Raw genomic sequence first — 15,361 nt, forward strand, 5'->3', positions numbered from 1 at the left:
CACGTGTATTTTGTTTCCAAAATTTCATATTTGGTGATTACGCCTACTTCCACCTTAATTGTCCTTACACAAAAATGAGATTTTTAACATTTACTATGGTTTCATCTCCGAGGCTATCATAAACTTGACTATTAGTTTGTCAATAAAGCAAGAGTTACTTCCTGAATATAAACGGTAGCCTGACCTCTCGTCTCTCTTATTTGCATCTACTCATATCAGCTTGTGCTTGGGATAACACTAGTCTTGACATCATTCTCAAGGGTTATCTCAATTGATGGATAACGAGCTCCACGTTCAAGGCGGACAATTAGACGATGAGACGGACGATCTTGACCTCGACAACATACTCATGGCGGTTATTGTCATGGGAATGGTTTTCTTTGACCCCAGACTGAATCATTTTCCAAGAAGGAGAAGAATCCGAGATAGTGCACTCTCTGGCAGGGATTATGTACTTGAGGTGCTAAACGGCCATCCGGATCGAATTATCAAGAATATGCGCCTCTCTGTCCCCCTGTTCCTACACTTGTGTGACATCTTGGTTGACCGTGGGTACTGGCACGCATATCCTTCTCAAAGGGTTGGGGTTCATGAATCCGTTGCCCTAACTCTAATGTGCTTGAGCCATGATGAGCGTCATCGGGTTTTAGCCGAGCGTTTCCAACATTCCACAGAGACAATTGATCGGCATGTAAGAAAAGTTCTGCGAGCATTGGTGCGACTCGGTCGTGATTTTGTTAGGCCGAGGAATGTTGGTGAGACATACCCCAGAATTTTGAACAACGGACTGTTTTACCCGTGGTTCAAGGTAAATACACAAACACTCAATTCTTGGTAGGACTATGAAGTTCGTATCTATGATTTCCCGTAATTTGTCTTGATAATATTTTAATATATATGAATAGCACATTGTATTCCTGCTAAAACATCCATATGAATAGTTTATTAGCTAATACTGCCATGACTTTGAATAATTTGCCTCAAAATTCATAGGATTGCGTCGGTGCCTTAGATGGAACCCACATCTCAGCTTGGTGTTGAACAGAGATAAGCGAGCAGTACAGAAATAGGCACAATGGACTATCTCAAAATGTGCTTGCAGCTTGTGATCATGACATGCGTTTTGTTTACGTTCGAGTCGGTTGGGAGTGCAGTGCACACGACGCCAGAATTCTTCAGGAAACACTGCACCATCCAAATTCAGGATTTCCAATGCCACCTCTAGGTATGCTTTTCTTTTATATAAAGGTTTGTAGTAAAACAAGTGATTTTCATATGTGAGTCTTGCATAGATTAATAGACTTTTTAGTATTGCTTCAAGGTTTGTTTATTTATAAAGTTTGAAATATGCTGACATGGATTTGGGGCTCTCACATGTTAGGAAAATATTATACGGTGGATGCCGCCTACACTAACATGCCTGGGTTCATGGCACCGTTTAGGGCAGCGAGGGGCACGCAGCATGAGCGGGTCGCTAAAGCTTTATTCAACCGACGACACGCTTCTGTTAGAAATATTATTGAACGAAGTTTTGGGGTTCTTAAGAAACGGTTCCCAATACTGAAGGGTCCAATGCAGAACTACCTCATAGCAACTCAGAACAATATCGTGCTTGCATGTTGTACTCTCCACAACTTCATGAGAGATTATGTGCCTAACGATGAGTACTTCGATGAAGAAGCTGCCCTCAGAGCCCAACTAGATCTCCAGGAGGGAGGGAATGAAATCCATGAAGCCCAACCCATCGATATGTCGCATGTGGGCATACATAACTGGAACGAAAATCGGCGAGCTATTGCAGTTCATGTGTATGTGAATCGGCATGGCGCTTAAAGAAGCTTATGTCTAGCGTGTAGTACTACTAAGTATAAACTTTGCTTGCTTCCTACAATTTGACAACCAAACAATTTGTCATGTTATCTGATTTGTATTTACATCGGTTAACCTTTGGGGAGGTACCAATCGGATGGCCTAGTTCCAGTTGTGGCACCTATAATCAAGCCTGAACTTAATATGCAGCTTTTTATGCGCCTATACCATGTCTTATTCAATAGCTTGTAGTTATACATGGCGTTGAGACCAGAATTGGTTGTATCTTGTGTATCCATATTTATTCCAGCTGAGGTGCAAATCATGGTTCGAATATGTGCAATAGCTTTCCAGTCGATCCCAAATTATTTCAACAAGTCGAGTCCAAATTATTTCCATCCCAACTTCTTTCGGGAAGGAGAGCGTATGGAATGTAGATGGCGAGATTTTACAAGGGCATCAAGTTTCTGCTCAAGTAAATCGAGGCCTTGGTAGTTTATTTGCTACCGGCCCTGAAGTCCAGTCAAATGGCACATAAATGAACCATTGTGTAGTGTATTTATTTGTAATGAGTTTTGATGTATTAAATTCCAGGTTAGTAAAATTTTGTAGCAATGCTTTCACAAGGTTCTAATTTTGACACTAATAATATTATGCAAGTTTGATGAGACATTGAAGTAAAAAAAAAGGGGTGTTTTTGAAATACAGGTCAATCCAAACGCAGATTTTTTCAAATACATGGAGTTTTTCAATCCAAGCAACTATAGTTGTTTTTCAAAAACTGCTACAGTAGAGTGTTTGAAATATACCTCCAAAAACAGAGAATATAAACGCAGCCCATATTAACTCAAAATAACCCTAAATCTAGCTTACTAAGGAAGCTAACAAACGAAGCCCAACATGGGCTGGTCGGCTAGGGCCCACATGGGCTGTCCAACCTTTATTCTCAAGCCTATATTAGTCGCTTAACTCGATAGTGAAGCCCATTATGCAGTTCATCCTTTCTCTAGTAATCTGAGGCTTCTTCATGGACTTGGAGTAGGCTCACCATCGTGTGTTTAGCCTCTTGAATCCTTCCAATGCATGTATGAACAATTTGGAGAAATGTTTGGAGGTTCTCACGCATCTTTCTTGCTCTTGCTCGAGTCATTGGTCCAGGGTTTATTGATGGTGTGTGTAGATCATTCTTACTCGAGCCTTGTGAAGTGACGACTTAAGGCCTTGGTGGTTCCTCATCAGTTGTATCAAAGCAAATGCTGATGCTTTTTCAGAGGACATTTTAGAGGACGATGAAATCAAGAAAGAGGAAAAACCATCCAAAGAATACAAAGTTTACCCTCCCTTTGGTCTGTAGAATCCAAAAAATCCGAACAAAAGTCTTAAGACAGAATGTACTTATTATTCGATTCCGTGGAACCTCATTTTGTTAAATACTAACTTCCATGGGGCATTTTTCCAGTCTATTTCATATTATTACCAAGAGATTTCTTTAGGTCTAAGACACCACCAAGAAGTGTTCTTATGAATAGAGGCATTTTGTAAACGTTAATAACAATCTGTAGATTGATCCCCCTTATTGGTTTTAACTGAGCAAGAAGGGCCTCCAATGCTTTTTAGCGCTGCTTGTGAATGAGTGATTCTTGAAAGAGGTGTTTTGAGATTTGGAGGGTCAAAAGCTACTTTACATTTAACGTTTTCAACATGGAAGAAACTAATAATGGTAAAAGTTATTGCAATGTTCTCTCAGTATTTGCCATGAAGCTCCGAAGGCAAATCAGACTCAGAACTAAGAGGATACCAAGAGACCATTTATATCACCAATGAAACTGGTTACTTCAACTGTCTTTTAAGACCAAGAACTGGAGCACTTTCACGAGTCCCTGTTTGCTTGTGCAATTGAGCATGATTATTTTTTGCTTGGTTTGTTGTGACAAAGGTCAGGATACTTCTCATTAGCAATAGCCCATAAAAGCATTTCTCCAAGATAGCTCAAATAACAAAGAAATATGTGATCAAGCAGAATAATTTAGAAAAATTAATTGCAGCTGTCGAACTACAGTGACTCACATATCAAAATTTCCTTTATCCTAGGTAACTAGTAAACTCGAACATGTCCAACTATGACTGTACCGAAGACATTATAGTATCCGAGCATTCCTTGATCCTACTGCATTTGCATTACATCCCATTACAAATTTGCCAAAATTTTGCATATTTGGTGAGAATCAGGGCGCATTGGATGATTCATCTGGAAAATTTTCAGATTCTGACCAATCAACCATTTTCTCCAGCGAATCCAGATCCCCAGCTTCTGAAACTGTGTGTAACCTGATCTTTTCTGCATCCTCACTGAAAGAATTGAAAAGCAACAAATTGTCAGTTGAGTAGAAAGTTTTAAATTAAATGGCCAAGAGATTCCACCAGAGATTCTTACTCTGCAACTCCAAATATTTCTTTGACAATTAACGAGCTATCCCTTGAACAGAACTCAGGCAGCTGGTACAGAGGTAAAAAGAGTTAAATAATGCGTTAAAATGTACCAAAACGCATATAGGTGATACAAACTGGGCTTAGAACAAGTCCTATACTAGACTAAGATTACAACTCAACAGGAAAATCTTTCTCATCCTAGACATGCTTAGATATCATTGATGAAACTACAGTGTAGAAGGGAGGCTTTTCAAACAAGATGCCGCTCAGAGAAGAGATCCATGTGAACTTCAAGAAAAGAAGGAATGCCTTGGTAACTAGGATAGACCATGAGCAAGACCGATCTACACATAATTAGTACATCATAGTTAAAAGACACCCACAGAGAATGACATGGAGTTCTCTGAAGTTTAATTTAATCACTAGCACACTAAGCATATGGAGTTAAAATTAGGGGTGGCAATCGGGTCGAAATCGAGTTGGCGGGTCGGGTTGAGACCCAGATATAACAAAAAACCCGCTGACCCGCCAACCCGAAATGACCCGAAACTTAATTTTAATTTATTAATTTATCACTGTAATTTCTAATAAAACCAATTTCGCACAAAACTAATTACATAATCAAGTAAAAAAATTTTAAATAAATAATCTCAAACCAAATCTAAAATAAATTAAAACACCGTAAAAGTGTTTATCCCAAAACAAGTATAAAATAAATTAAAACGGTATAAAAGTAAAAAATAATATAATACATTATTTGTCCAAATATATAATAATTTCAACTTCACACAAGTTAAATAAATTCATTTAGGATTAAGTGATTAATGCCTTTGGAAGAAAATAATAACTTATTTTAGTTAGATAAAATAATTTTTATTAAATTATTTTTAATTCGTAAAACGGGTTATCGGATCATATTGGGTTGGATTCATCGGGTTCGACCCGAACCCGCGAAACCTTAACCAAAACCCATTAATTTCATGTTAGGTTTGTATCGTGTTTTTAGGTCGTGTCGGAAATTGCCACCCCTAATTAAAATCATGTGAAGACCAAACTGTCTTCCAACTTTGTGAAATTGGGGCAGATTTTTTAATAAACCAAATGTTACAGTATATTTGTTTATCCTTATGGCTCAGTACGGATTCCCATTTTTGGGATAATGAGAATCCTTAACTGTTTTAGGGGTGTTTTTGAAATATTTTACTGTAGCAATATAAGTGAAAAACTTTTTATTGTAGATGAGGTTGCTTTTGGTGTTTTTGAGGTTGTTTTTTGGTGTTTTTGGTATTTTGAGGTTGTTGAAGTTATGTGTATTACTGTAGCGTTATATCCCAAAAACTTGTTTTTCAACAAAAGATCAATCCAAACTGAGCCCTTGTATTGCAAACACAAGTCTACAGTAACACCAATACAAAAACAACCCAAATACAACCTTATATCTATAAATAAATAAATAAAAATAAAATATCACCCCCCCCCCCGGCCCACCCCTTCTTCCTCCCCCACCACTTGCTATCACCACTCCCCGCATCTTACCATAAGAAGAAATCTGGTAGAAAGTTACCATAAACCATAAGAAGAAGGGGCAAAAAAGGAACTACAAATGCTTAGTAAGTGAATAATACACTATGCAAAAACCGTGATTCCAGAATAACACAACAAACAAACTCGTCATGCAAGGTGCACATCGAAGCATTTCAGCAAAGAGCTATCAACCTTACCTCAGACAGATAAAAAACCTTCCCAAACAGAGCTTGTACTGCAAGCTTTCTCTTGAAACCCTTCTCCGAATATCCTGACATATCCATCACAACAGGACCTGAAAATGCAATCAACCATTGTCAGTCAATAATGATGCTGCATAAGCATGAAGGCAGGCAGATAGCATCTATTAACATCCATGCAGCAGTAAGCATATCTGCCTTTTGAAGTTAATATCTATGCAGATCATAAGTAAGAGAAGGCAGAAAAAGAAGATCAAAGAACACGTCGTTTTTGGCTCCTTTGCCACCAAAAATGGATACAACGAGCAATATCAGTAAATGCAATGATTATCCAGCACATTTGTACACAGACATCTGAACCACAAGGCTTTGACATAAAGGAACATGCTTATGACTTAATATTTCCTGTTAAGCCTTACAAAGCAGCAGGCACAACAAGAGAGAAGTAAAGTAGGATTTTTGCCTAAGCAGACAAAGCAGATATTGTCGCTTAATACATGCTCTGTTGCATCAATTTCGTTAAACTTTCTTATTTTATATTCCAACTTTACATTTCATAAAGACTTGGACAAGCCCTGTAATGTCTTCCTTTACTGTTATTTATGGCTAACTACATCAATTTATGAGGCATAATTGCTGGCTGAAATAAAGTGATCCAGACTGTTGGCTGCTCCTTCATCCAACATGCACAAAAAGATTACTGGAAGAAACAATAAGGTTCCTAGAGACTGGGGAACTGCATATATTACACAATTAATTGGACAAAAAGAAATTGTTAATCATCTCTGTTTCCTCTTCCACCAATTGATAGCCTTTACCAAAATACAAAAGTTTGTGACAGAACACGTAGATCTGCCGAGAAAGAGAAAGGAAAGAATGTAATGCGATGTCTATCATATTCAGAAAAGCCCAGTATGCAATTCTTGTGTGGTTGCTTAAAACCCTACTGGTTTTACATGTTATAGATAGTTAAACTTTGCCATATAGCAGTTTGCCATGTTGACTTTTGTTATCTATAACGAAGAGATCTTATAATTCAAGACATTCTTCTCCAGTCCTAAGTTCATTTCATAAATTACATGAGGGTAGTACAGAATAGAAGTGCAACCACAATGATACTACTTTGTTACCTTTCTCTTTTACATGTTATAGATAGTTATACTTTGACATATAGCAGTTTGCCATGTTGAATTTTGTTACCTATAACGAAGAGATCTTATAATTCAATACATTCTTCTCCAGTCCTAAGTTCATTTCATAGATTACAAGAGGATGGTACAGAATAGAAGTGCAACCACAATGATACTAGTTTGTTACCATTCTCTTTTACAATCCGTCTTGAGATCTCATTGAGAACTCCAGCTATTTGAGAATCATCCAATCCTGATGCTTTCCTCAGTTGAATCAAATTTGCTACCAGATCTGGGTTGAATGGCTTCTCATTCAACACATAACGAATATATTTTCGCAGAATTTCCTCCACGTCAAAACCTGTCTGAGAAAACAGTATTTATGTTGTCAAAGGAAAATAACTCCCTGACAAGCATGCATACAGAAAAACAGAATATACAGTAAATTGATGAAAAAAAATAGCACATATTTTAGATCATCTTATAGTAAGATAATCCATCTTGTCAAAAGCAAAATTTAAGGTTACAAGTCCAGGAAGAGTGAAACTAACAAAGCATTGCCTGAACCTAGGAACAAGATGATACTTTAGAGGTCAAGCGCAATATAGAAAAAAGTGTTTTTAACTAATCAATACCCATAAGTGCACCTTTGTGCAGGAGTTTAGGGTTTAACTTCTTTTCAGACTTCATAAGTTATTACAACATCTTAGTTGGTATATATGTGTGTGTGTGTGTGTCTATATATATATATGAACACAAATATAACCAGAAATGAAACACCTGAGTGCTTCTAAAGGTTGCACAAAATAAGAATGATGGGGAAAAACAATGATGTAATTCAAGAAAACTCGTGGAACGTCCTTGTAATTATTGGTAAAACTGAAGGATCATTAGTGTACTTCTCCAAATGAAAGTATTAGAGGACGCTCTTATCTATCTGAATTAGGAAAAACAAATGGTAGGGCAGAGAAGATACTCAAAAAGGAGAAATGGAACAGGCACAATAGAGCAAGAGAAGAAAGTGGACAGGCCTAGGGAACAACAAGTTAGACATTGACAATTCCAAAGGCATTTTCGTCAAAGAAAGGCTTAAATACAAATCACTCATCAAGGCGTAAATACAAATCACTGAGCATGTAACGTGAAACTTCATGTAAATCATACAAGCATATATTCCAAACATACGCATAAATAATTATTAGATGGCAGCTAATACTCATATTCAAGAGGTTTCTTTCTTTCCAAACATGACATGTAAATCAGAGATACAATAGTCTCTTGGAACATATGCCAGTGAGAGAACCTTACCTTCTGCATCAGACCCTTCAAAGCTGATTGATCGACTTGATCTTTTCCCTTCTCAAATAGCTCATCTATTGATTTGCATAGCATAGCATTTTTATTTACCTGAAAATTTCATTTTAAGGAGGTTAACTATGAGAGAAAACTAATTCATCCTGCCTAAGGGTGATCAAATTAAACCACATAGAGGAGGGATAACATTAGGTTACGTTCTTCAGATAAACCTGATCGCATCAAAACACATTGTAGTGCAAAAGCAAGGGATAGTCATAAATTTACAAAAGCAATCAAACATGATACCACTGTATGAAGACGTGCAAGTATATCAATCAGAAACCACCTAATTGACTGTTCCAGCTGTTGCAAATCACGAGATGACTGATGAGGAACACTGAGAAAGACAAGATAATCTTTTTCTGGTTGAGAAGTTAAGGACACAGTTAGTCTGCTAATGTTAGAGTGACCTGTCCTGTATAATAACTGACTACATGTTTTCATGCTACAACGACTTAAGCGAAACAATGACTTAAGCGGGACATGCACTTTCATCGTCAAACTCTTGTGAGATGCAAATGAACTGCACTGGCATAAGCAAGAACTCCACAATCTCATGGAGATAGTAACAGCCACAACTTAATTCTGCTATTGTAATGAGCCTCAGATGTGGCACAGCTATAATCATGTCCACTCGACTTTTTGTTTACCTACGCAAGAACTCCACGATCCAGATTGCAAACCTAGAGAAATAGACATACAAATGTCTCGTGCCATAAGGGAATCCAAAAGTTTTTTTGCTTTTTATTGTTTCAAACTCTCGATCACGTGCTTGCTCAACTACTTTTTGTCCAACAATCATCCCCTATCTAAGGCGGGACAAGGATATCACATACTCCTAAAAAGCTGCACAAGTGCATGCATTGCTCAATCCTACACCTCATACACACTATACTTCCATTTTTTGAACCACATACATACAAATGCTCGAAGAAACATGGAATTTAAATTGTTAACAGACAATTCCGGGATAAAGGCATAAAGCACGCTTTTTTAAAACTAAAAAGAAGTGAACAGAAAGAAAAACTCTGCAATGCAGGTAGAAATGCTAACCAATTGACGACGTTTTTCTCTGGGGGAATTGAACTTCCGGACGGTCCTAACGAAAGCAAAGACAAAGGTGATCCCTAAATAAGCCAAAGGAACAGCCAAGACCCAGGGCAAGGAGCTCTGCCCAACTCTAGGCCCGGGCAGGGCTTGGGTAACAGAGCCCGTGAACTCGACCAAGTCCAACGCCTTCTCCTGTATCCAGGGCAACTCCTCCTCCACTTCCTCGTCCTCTACTTCCACTTTCTTCTTCTGCTGCTGCTCCTTTTTACTACTTCTGCTACTACTAGTACTGGTACCACCACCACCACCACCCCTTGCCATAGCAGATACGAGGCGGCCCTGGCGGCTGCAACCGGAAGAAGTAGTAGTAGTAGATGAGAAGGAATTGGGGAACGGCAAAGACAGGGAAAAGGGGTTCCATCTGGCGGCTCTGAGAAGAGGGGTTTTGGACAGAGTTGAGGGTTTTGTGGGTGGGATGATAATGCTGAGAGCAAAAGAAGAAGAAGAGCGGCAACAAGGAGTTGAAGAAGTAGCCATCATAACCACTTCCAACTTTCCTATAAGCTCAATAGATAGAGTGAAGAAGCCCTTTTTGGTGGTGGTGTTTGGCGGCGGCCGGCGGTGGCGCGTATAAGGGGTGGCGTCACCAACGAAGAAGTTGGAATTTTCAGTCTTTAACTTATTATTGTCAAATTGGTCAAAATTAGACTTTATAATAAAAAGTCATTTATAATAAATTAACTTCACTTCTAATTTTTAGGTCCCTCTGCTTTCCTTATTTTGCTATTTCTGTTTTGTTTCTTCTTTTTTTTTGGCAATAAAATGTGCACTCGTTTCTCAGCAATAAAATTTTATATAAACTTTTAGTCAATTATCATTTATGTTTTTCACTCCCTTATTTTATGTAAATTTTAACCAATTTGTAAAATTTGTGCCTTTCTAGATTTATTTTCATAGTTTCCTTTTCTTTCTTTTTGTACTTTCTCACCAGTTAAAATTTCCTCCTTTTTTTAATTCTTGATTAGCAAATCTGCATAGTATTATTTAGAGTATTGTTTAATTAATCCTTTGCATCTTAACATTTTTTTGTTGAAAATTTGTTTCTCAACATTTTTGAGTAGTTATGTTTTGTTTTCTCTACGTGGAATGTTTGCAACTTATTATAGGCCAAAGTCATGCCCTCATAACCATTACGTATGCCAAGTTTTATTTTGTCAAACAAAAAAAAAATGCTATACTAAGTTTTATTAGATTCTTTTTTAAATTCTTTTATTCCTTAAGCATTAAAAAAATCGCATTTCAAATTAAGGGAAATGTAATTTTCACAAACTACATCTAAACGAATCCCACGAATACAACCAAAAGGCAATTGCTGACTTCTTTTGACTGTACCCATGGAACTTAAGTGAAATTCACGCACACTCTAACTCACGCACCATTTTCCCCACTAACTTGATAAGTTAGAAATTTGGTAATGCTTTGAATCTCTCGCCAATTTGATAATTGACCCCATTCCTTCTTCCCCTCTTTCCTCCCTCAATTTTTTTTTAAAGAATTTCCTTTTATTCCTTATAACTATTGTCAATTATATTTTAACTTAGTTATGTTTTAGTAGCTTGGACCTTTCCTCCATTTTAGAAAAATAAGTAAAGCAAAAATGATAAAAAATAAAAAAGATAATACTTGCGTAAAAATTCAAATAATACCATATTGGGTTGAGAGTAATACTGAAGGCATAGCCAACAACATTTAATGTGTTTAAGAGAGAAAAGAGTGAATTATGGGGGAAAAAAGGAAAAATGAAAAAATAGAAAAAACTTTGTAAAATAAAAGAGATAATTATATTGTAGTACACAATAGACTTAGGATGTTTCTTTTTTTGTTTTTTTGGCTAAATTTGGATTATCTTTTAGTATTACTATTTTGCCTGGTTGATTATCAACTCACTTGGATGACTTGCAATTGTGTAACTTATTTGGGTATTACATACACTACAGTTTAAGCGCTTCACTAATTACGCATATCATTTTGTAAAACACTGATACTAGTTATTCAACTAACTAAAAACTGAGTGAAAATGCTATTTCTAGTTTCGCTCTTGGTGGAAACAAATATATGAGAATTTTACCAGATTATTTTGGGTGGTTCGACAAATTTATTGGCCACATCAGAAATCTTTCGCTTGCATTTGTACGGCCACTTTTTTATGTTCTAAAATTTTTTAGTTTTTGAACAAAAATTGTTATAAAAGAATTTAAAATACTATTATATAAAATTCAACATACTAATTGTAAGACAAACATTGAAATAAAACATATTAAAAATGGTTGATTTATAACAATTTAATAATTGTTTCAGTCGAATCTTATCCCATAATTCAATTATTTTTACTCTAATTCATGATTGTAAGTCAACATATGAGTGAATGAGATATATTAGGAAATAAGTTCAATTAAATATTTGATTCTGTCATGACTAAAAAGAATTTTAAAAGGTAAACTAATAAATGATGAACTTATTATTTGCTCAATTTATTAAAAATTTAAAAAAGTAATTTGGAGAACTTTTTACAACCCCATGTTTATATAAATACTAATTTGGCCTAAATCAAATTTGAATGGAGACAACATAAAAATTAATAGAATATTTGAGGAAAGAATGGCTATTTATACAATTTAAATGTACTTGTATGAGTAATTTGCTAAAACTGTATAATATAGATTCATTAGAAATGGAAATTGCCAAATTTTAATATACAAGTATGCAATCGAGTCAAATAATAGAGAAAAAAAATTCAAGAAAGATATCATCAATGTAAATGTATATAAAGTGGGGAATTAATAGATTGAAATTTACTAAAAATAAAGAAGTATAGAATGATAGAAAAAAATAAAATTTCCCATATTTTAGTAACGATAATAAATAATCAATGTAACCGTATGTAAGGAATTAACAAATTGAAATTTATTGTAAATAAGAAAGTATAAAATGATAGGAAAAAAAATGAAAGTTGGTCTAAATTTTAGTAATGGTAATAAATTAGGAATCCAACAATAGGAATAGAGAATGTTATCATAGAGAATTAAAATAGAAAAACTATTGACAAAAAAAGAGAGTAAGGCATAAAGGGTTTTTCTAATGGGTGCCCTCGTTAATACACCTAATATTCACCTACTCTACTATGTATATATACATACTAACAATTATTACCTTCCTTTACATTTATATACTTTCCCTATTTAATCCTACCTACCATCTTTTGTATTTATTTACTTTCTTTAGCCCTCCGGGACTTGGTCTGGCGGTTGAGGTTACTGAAAATGGAGCTTTAAGTCCCTGGCTCGAATCTTGCTGCCAGCAAGTTGTGGAGGGTGGGGAATAGTCTGCGGGATCCACTCCTTGCGGGACACCCTTAAAAAAAATACTTTCTTTAATTAATCTTATATTTCAAACAATATGACACTTGAAATATATTTTAACGAGTGCTCATAGGGCACTTGTTATACAAATTGATAAATTATAAAATGAATATAAATTAGGTAATTAATAGGCTATTTAAAATTTACTTTAAATCAGGGAGTAAAAAAGGATTGTAATTTGTTGTTACCAAAAACAAATAAAGAATAAAATCTACTAAGAAACGTAATTAATATATATGTAATTAACATGACAAAAAGATAGCACTTCCATTTGACAAAATATGGGAACAATTCAACAACTTACCAAACTGGAAAGTGAATAAATAATTAATTTATATTTATATGAATCTTCAAAAAGGGAAGATGAAAGAAAAAACTATCACTGTGAGCATTCAAATTTTGGTAATAATAATAGATAATTCAATCAATAATAGGAATACATTACGTGATTAAAGTCTAAAGATGATTAGAATGGAAAGGTGTGAGTTTACTGACAAAAAAATAAAGAAGATACATTTAATATAAATTTATATAAGGTGTCATTAATAGATTTATCGAAATTGACTATAAATAAGAAATTGTGCTATAAATAAGAAAGTAATAAAGGAAGGGAATTAATTGTTACATAAAAAATAGAAAAGGAATAAAAAAAATATTAGGACGCCTACGTGGCATAAAGATAGATAGTCTACTTGGGAGAAGGCTAGAGTAGCTAATTTAGCAACCTATCAAAATCGGATTTAAAACATTGTTTTATTATATATATAAGCAATTAGATAATTTCACATATGATTTTTAATTTTTAAAAAACTATTTTAAAATTTAAATATAAGATAGTATATCTATCATACTTAGTTAGCAATTTATTTGATTATCATCTTTGAGTGATTCACAATTTTAAAAATTGAAACACTTGTAATTATGCAGAAAAATACCCTAATTTGTACGTGAATTGTTGGTTTATAGAGAAAATAAATTCTTCTATAATTTCAAATTTAGTGTTAGTGACATGAAAAACTAAAAAGGGCAATGATTACTAGCAGCTTCATTCCACACAAACTTAATAGTTCAAAATAAATTAAGAGGTACCAAAATTAGTGTAAATTTTCTATATATATATATATATATTTTTTGGTAGGTGGGGGAGCGAAGAGAGATGATTTTTTCTGACTTCCTAACACGGGAGGGTAGGATTTAAGAAACGCATGAACTTTTAGTCTATTAGCACTTTACCTTTTAAACTTCTTTAATAGGCACTTTAATCCCACTTTTTGATTTGTTGGACAAAAATGCCCTTTTTATATTCCTTTATTTCTCCTTTTTACCTATTCCATTTTTTCTTTTCTTTTTTCTTTTTCTTTTACCTTCTCTCATCATACTATTTCCTTTCCTTTCATATTAGTTCTACTAATTGTATACTTAAATTAATATTTTAATTTATTACTTATAATATTATTCTTGTTGTAATTTGTTTTCTTGTGTATGTTCACAACAATTAATACATGACAAACTATATGACATGAAAAAAATGCTATATTCTTGTCACAACAAAAATCGTATATAATCTAGCAGCCTAGTTACCTAAACGAATAAAAACAAACTGGGCTACATAGTTATTTAAAGTTTAAAAGTAAATGCCAACTAAACAAAACAACTAACACTTTTATTAATTCTTTTTACTATGTGTATAATTGGCAAATGATAATAGAACTCTCTTTTTGTTATTAGAATTCCTGGAGACTTATTGACTGAACAAATTAAATAAAGGTTTGGCTAATGAGTACCTTTGGGGTACTTGTTAAAATAGTTTCAAGTGTTAATTTTTTTATAAGAGTGAAACTAATTCTAGAAAACATCTAGATGTAGGGGGTAATAAAATGTGAGTGTGTGTGGTAAGTGAGGTGTTATTTATATGTTGTAATGGGAGCCTTTAGGTTGGCAATAGTGTGAGAGCGATAATCTTCTTACCAGAGTAACTTTTATTCAAATACCAACATTACCCTTAACTGGTCAGTCCCATATATTCGCATTGATTTTATTGGACTCATTATCTACTAATTACTTTTTTTCTTTTCTCTCTAATTAATTGACAAGTTAGCCTTTTTCTTCTTTCTGTTTAATTTATTTATCTATTATTTTCACAACTCACTGATTTGGTTTTAAGTTTTTTACTCTAATCCTTACTTCTATTGTACTTCTTTTGCTTTAAAGTGCTATTATTTTTTTTATTTTCAAAATTGTATTTAAAAGATATTTTTTTTTTGCAAATACAACATTATTTTGCTCAAACAACTAACAATCTAAATGAAAATAATCCAAAAAATGTAAATGCACTTTTCCTTCAATATTTATAGGATGTAAAACATAATGCAATTTAAATCACTTTAATCTAGTTGACAGGTCGTCAGCCTGTGCAATAATAATAATAAATATAGAACCTAGC

The 15,361-nt window shown here is 34.4% G+C and overlaps 2 protein-coding genes across 2 annotated transcripts; one reads left to right on the top strand and one right to left on the bottom strand.

Moving 5' to 3' along the window:
- Nucleotides 1-274: 274 nt before the first annotated feature.
- On the top strand, nt 275-1,833 carry LOC113717046 (uncharacterized). Its single transcript, XM_027241693.2, has 3 exons — nt 275-755; nt 1,046-1,225; nt 1,382-1,833. The coding sequence occupies exons 1-3, from the start codon at nt 275-277 to the stop codon at nt 1,831-1,833; spliced, it is 1,113 nt and encodes a 370-aa protein (XP_027097494.1).
- A 1,983-nt stretch (nt 1,834-3,816) lies between these two features.
- LOC113717048 (uncharacterized) lies at nt 3,817-10,177 on the bottom strand. The gene is made up of 6 exons (XM_027241697.2): nt 9,503-10,177; nt 8,402-8,500; nt 7,281-7,458; nt 5,961-6,058; nt 4,244-4,305; nt 3,817-4,158 (listed from the first exon to the last, which is right to left on the bottom strand). Exons 1-6 carry the CDS (start codon nt 10,037-10,039, stop codon nt 4,035-4,037), a joined length of 1,098 nt encoding a protein of 365 aa, XP_027097498.2. The 5' UTR covers nt 10,040-10,177; the 3' UTR covers nt 3,817-4,034.
- Nucleotides 10,178-15,361: the final 5,184 nt, after the last annotated feature.

The sequence above is a fragment of the Coffea arabica genome, chromosome 11c, assembly GCF_036785885.1.
Source record: "Coffea arabica cultivar ET-39 chromosome 11c, Coffea Arabica ET-39 HiFi, whole genome shotgun sequence".
Classification (NCBI taxonomy): domain Eukaryota; kingdom Viridiplantae; phylum Streptophyta; class Magnoliopsida; order Gentianales; family Rubiaceae; genus Coffea; species Coffea arabica.